Source organism: Cucumis melo, chromosome 12, assembly GCF_025177605.1.
Source record: "Cucumis melo cultivar AY chromosome 12, USDA_Cmelo_AY_1.0, whole genome shotgun sequence".
In the NCBI taxonomy this organism is placed as follows: Eukaryota; Viridiplantae; Streptophyta; class Magnoliopsida; order Cucurbitales; family Cucurbitaceae; genus Cucumis; species Cucumis melo.
This window is the reverse complement of record NC_066868.1, coordinates 11033488-11039279: the sequence shown is the minus strand read 5'-3', so window position 1 is coordinate 11039279 and position 5792 is coordinate 11033488. Positions and strand designations below refer to the sequence as shown.

The window sequence follows — 5792 nt, the reverse complement described above, 5'->3', positions numbered from 1 at the left end:
TTTTTTTTTTTTTTTTTTTTTGCTTAACTTGATGCAAAACATATTCAATTTACGGTTGATGATTTCCATTTATAAATATTAAAATTTAGAAACAAATAATAATAATAATAATATAACCTAACAACCCAACCCAATCCATATTTTACGGGTTGGGTTGGATTGAAAACTTAATTTGAGTTATTCAAGTTGGGAATCCAACCAAGTCGAAAATATGGATTGGGTTGAGAATATTAAAGAGAACCATAAAAGACATTCATGGATTTACTCCATCTAATCTCTAATCTCTAATGTCCTCTAAGATCACACCAATGGAAGAATTCCGAATAAGATTATTTTCAATTTGATGAATTAAAGTGGAAGTTAAAAGTGAATATGAATTGAATTCGGGATAATGATGATAACCTCAAAAATTACCTTTCATTATCTTCATTAAATCTAATAATTGCTAATTACGCCTCATTATTCCATACTTTAATATAATTATTTTGTATAATTAAATTTTAGGCCTTCTAAATAATTCATTTTGTTAAAATCTTCTAAAATAAACTTTCAGCAATAACAACGCTAATTTTCTATATTCTGCTCGTGGTTTTAAAAACCAAACTAAAATTTAAAACTTAAAAGATATTAGCTTTCAAAAAATTCATTTTTTTAATTTGATTAAAATTATAATCATTGTATTTGAAAAATATGTAAATCAACTCTATGATATGTTGAGAAAACAGGCTTAATTAAAAGAAAAAAGTTAAATCATTACCAAACATGAGCCTATGTTTTTAGTTTTAAAGTTTTGAGTTTGGTTTTCAATTTAATTCTTAAGTTTCATTGTATTTTTAACTTCAACTTTTCATTCAATACTTATTTTTATATCATCAATGTTAATGCTTATTAATTAATTTAAAGAAATTAAAAAAATTATAATAAATTAAATTTCACCATTTATTTTCACCCTATTAAAAGTAATTCTAAAATCCTCATATCAACCAAAATTGGAAAATGAGTATCCATTAAAAATGGATATTATTAATATAAATCTTATACTTAGCCACCAAATTAAAACATGAATAAAAGTTTAAATATTAAATTAAAATCAAACTCGAGCGTAATATTTTGAAATTTAAAAAATAAATAAAAATTAAATCTAAAACCTAATAGTTAACTAACATTCATAGAATTAACAGTTACAACTAACAAAATGTTATTAAGAGAGATTTGTTGATCAAACTTTGACAATCCATTAAATGTTGTGAAGAACAGAGAGAAGTACAGAATGTTATACTTCACCACAGTAAACCCATTAAGGCAAAACAACATTAATTCATAATAATTTCTTTTTTAATAAGATTTGTTTCCCAAAATCTTTTAATGAATTTAAAAAGAAAGAGAAAAGAAAAATGAGGTCTCTCTTTTAGACTCATTTAACATCAGATTCTCCACTTCAATTTAGCACTTCAATGCCAAAAAGCAACAACAGATTGATTCTACTTCTCTCAAAGACCACAAATTTTCTTTTCAGAAAAATAAATTCATCATTTAAACAAATCCAATTTAAATTACAATAAATAAATAAGAATCTTTTATCTTCTACTTTATTTAAAGCTTTTTGAATAAATTTCAAGCCTTCTTATACCAATTTCATCATTAACTTAAATGAAACTACATCCTTCCTCTTATCCCATCAAATATTTCAATTTATACACAACATGGAGAGTTTTAAGAAATAAAATAAAGTAAAGTAAAGAAATATACATACAAAAATTAACAAAGCCTTGGGTCGAAATTATTTCATTTGTCTTATTATATTATTTTTTACCGTCATTTTATCTTTTTTAGTTAAACATTTGAATTTGTGCAAACTTATGTTATTAATCGACCAAAAACTTAAAAGCTAGTAAATAAGGATAAATTTAATTATATATTACTATACAGCTGAATTTTTAAAAAATAAACAAGTTTTTTAAAAACTACTTTTAGACCAAGATGAGTTTATGAACACTTTTCTAGTGTCTAAATTTTTTTGCTTTGTACCAGGTTTTTCTAAAAATTCTTTTTTGATTTTGAAATTTACCTCAAGATTTCAACCTTGGTGCTTAGGAATGATACATACCAACGTAAAAGCATGGGAGTAAATAAATATAATTTTAAAAACAAGAAACAAAAAAATTATCAAATAGGGGATAACAAATCAAAAAGATGAATAGACCAATGCTCCTTCATAAAACTATTTTGACATAATTGTAAGTTCCAAATTTGAGCCTTAAAAAAATCACCAGGTTAGTGTTGGATAAATAAAAAAAAAATAGCTATATAATGTATATATACAAAGAATTTCACCAGAGATTCAAAACTTCACCACTACATTTGTGCCAACATAAATGTACCCTCCGTTAAAATAAAATTAAGGCAAAAAAAAAAAAAAAAAAAAAAAAAAAAAGTAAGAGAGAGAGAGAGAGCTGTAATGTAGAGAGATATAGAGAGAAAACTCATCTCTCACCATCTTCAAAGAATTATACTCATAAATTCAAAACATAAAGAAAAGAGGAAGAAGAAATGAAGAAGAAATGAAGAAGAAGAAGAAGAAGAAGAAAGAATCCAAAATCATGAAGTCTTACTTGCATAGATCAACAATGAAAAATCCAAATTCTTTTGAATTTGATGATTATGAGAAATCATATTCTTCTCCTCTTCCAACCACAGCCTACTCTCCAATCCACTCCTCCTTCTAAACATGAACACTCCAAATCCATTCATGGCTGACCCAAAAAACCAATCATGAACATCCCACAACAAATCCACCAACAACCCATCAACAAATATACTCTGATTTCCCCTAAAGTTCCATTGCAATCTCTTCACTCTTATCACCGCTTTCTTGTCGATCCAAACCCATAATCCCGGCGTTTGCCTTTTCCCCCCTTCTTCTTCTCCACTGCATCTAATCGAGATCTCATGAAATACCCCATTTTCACTGAACTTTGCTCTCGTTGAAAACAGAGTATTTCCAGAGCAGTGCTCTGTTCTTGAAATCAACCACCATTTTCGGCCTTCTGTATCCTCGTTAAAACGTGAAGAATCCGGAATTTCCCCCAAAATTAAAGCGATTTCTGAATCTATTGTTATCAAGACGTAAAATCCTGAAACTGGTTCCGGTCCACCGTCGTAAATGGCGGCGGCAAGATCCCAGAGGATTTCGATTTTGGAGGATTGGAAGTCGTAGGATTTTGACCCTTTGTTTTTCTTGAAGAATCGAGCAGTTGTGTCGAGTTTGAAGGCTATGGCGGCCGGAGATTGGGTGAAATTTATGGCTAAGCTTTGAGCGGAGTGGGTTTTCATCCATGTCACTGAAATCATCATCGTTTGATTGTGGGCGGCGGAGAGAGTGGTGGCGTAAAGACTTGTGACGGCTGTTTTCACTGACGGCGACGGGGGAGAGACGACGGTAGAGACGGCGGCAACGGCGGCATTGGAGTAGCTAGAGCAAGAAGGATGAGAAATGTTAATGGAGTGTTCACTAAAACAAGAAACAAAATCTCTCATTTTTAGAGAGAGAGATCTGAGGAATTTTGAAGAACGAAAGAAAAGAAAAAAAAAAAAAAAAAAGAAGAAGTGTTTGTTTCTTGGGAATTTACGGAAGAAAATGGAAGGGAAAATCAGAAATGGTTTGAGGAATAATATAAAAGGAATCTGATTTTTGAAGTTTCAACTCAAGAGAGAGAGAAGCAGAAAGTTAATGAGATGATCATGGGAGCTTTAAATTCTCATTTGAATGATTATTTATTTATTTATTAATGTTCAATTATACATTACATAAAATAAATAAAGAAATAAGCCATGAGTTTCTCTTTATTATACACACACATATATATATGTATAATTTTAATTTGGTAGATGAAAAGTTGTATTCTGTTTTTTAATGGGCAATCATTGTTTATAAATCTTTGTTTAATTGCCGAAGTTCAACTATTAAACATAATAGATAGAGACTTGACTTTCATCTACTAACATCAAGGATTCAACAAGTGTGTGATTTTAAATGGAGTAGATGTTAATTAGTGGCGTATTATTTTTCAATTAATGAAGATTATTTCTAAAAACTAACCAAACAATTACACAAATACAAAATCTCCTGAAATATCATCTAACATAAAATCGTTGTAAACTAAATAAGTTTGACCTATTGAAAAGATTTTCGCGTAACTTTCACTACTTATAATTCTTTCTTGCTTTTACTTTTATATCTCATTTGACGTAGTCCTTTTTAAAATTCGAGTGTTATGAATATTCTAGTGAATTTTGTTGTATCTATTTTCATGTAATTTATGAAACATTCACATGTATGTGTATAAAAATTTGTGACATGATAATTTGTGATTCAATACTTACCATTCCTAGCGTACTTAAAGATTTTTGTTTATGATTTAGCAAGAAAACAATTTTAGAATGGGATTGGAGGGAGCAGGTAGTATAAAGAAAAGATATGAGAGGGCAGAAAAAGAAATGGGGAGTATGTTGTAAAGATTACCAAATCCACTCACCAACCACAACACACACCATTGTATGATTAAAAAGCAAAGCCATAAGTGAACATTATTTTTTTTCTTTTTTAATTTTTACACATTTTAGAAAAACTAAAATTATAAGAAAGAAAAAAGAAAAAAGAAAAAGAAAAAGAAAGAAAGAAGAATTATTAATATATAGGGAAAGATGTGTGAATATTTTAATGTCTATGGGCTTCTTTACAGCCCTTCATTACAATGTGTCATGTGGTTGCAGTTGGGAACAAAGGCAGAGCATTAAAACCAACGACACACCCTTTTCTTCCTCTTCTTCTTTTTTCTTTGTTTGTTTGTTTGTTTTTTTTTTTAAATTAATTATATATATATTTGGTCAACTAAAAAACTCAACATTAATTTATTTTAAGTTGGTCTTTAAGGTATACTGAAAAATATTAAATGTACACAAACTATTTTATAAGTTTAGTTATTATTTAAATAAACTCTCAATATGACTCATTTTCTTTTCATTTAATATTAGGTATAATATATATACCATTTTTTGTCGGATTTTGTGCTAATTAGTTTCTAAATTATTCACCAGGGAGGAAGAGTATTAAATATATGCATTGAAATATTGAATTAGATATACCTTCATTTACTTTAGTGACAAATCAACTTAAAGAATTGGATCATTTGGTTAATCTCTTGCCATGTTTATTTTTTTTCTTAATTAATAATATCTTCTTAATATCATTAAAAAAAAAAGTATATTTCTCCTTTACTCCCCAATGTTGTTATTGTTTGTTTCTTAAAGTCACCTAACGATGTCGTCATCGGGAAGAGATTTATGATAAACTCCTACGAGAGCCATTTGTCAAAGACAACAAATTTTGTTTTCGCTATTGATTAAATATTCCTTATATATGAAAACTACTCTTAAATGTATTTAATCCTACAAATCTAAAAAAGTTGTCAAATTTGAGGTTTAAATATGTGAATGAAACACACAAATAGAAACATGAAACAACAACAATGGTTAGTAATAGAAACTAGTATCGTCAAACAACAATGATAAGGGTTCAAGTCCGTACCTAACCCCTCAACTTTAATTGAGGAATTGTTTATAACTACTTTCTAGCCTAAATATAATATCTTTCTTTAGAAACCATTTTGTTTCTTGTTTTTTATTATATATTTTTGAAAATTGAGTCTATTTTTCTTTTGTTTCCTAATAACAGTTTGCATATGTTATAAATAAGGTTAGAAAAACATTTTATTTTTAGTTTTCAAAACTAA

General features: G+C 28.2%; 1 protein-coding gene across 1 annotated transcript; it reads right to left on the bottom strand.

Moving 5' to 3' along the window:
* Positions 1–2598: 2598 nt before the first annotated feature.
* LOC103500389 (uncharacterized) lies at positions 2599–3537 on the bottom strand. The gene has a single exon (XM_008463676.3). The coding sequence runs from the start codon at positions 3535–3537 to the stop codon at positions 2599–2601; it is 939 nt and encodes a 312-aa protein (XP_008461898.2).
* Positions 3538–5792: the final 2255 nt, after the last annotated feature.

Bases quoted from the DNA above. Each gene is read 5' to 3' on its own strand.
- LOC103500389 (XM_008463676.3), bottom strand. From the start codon at position 3,537: ATGAGAGATTTTGTTTCTTGTTTTAGTGAACACTCCATTAACATTTCT.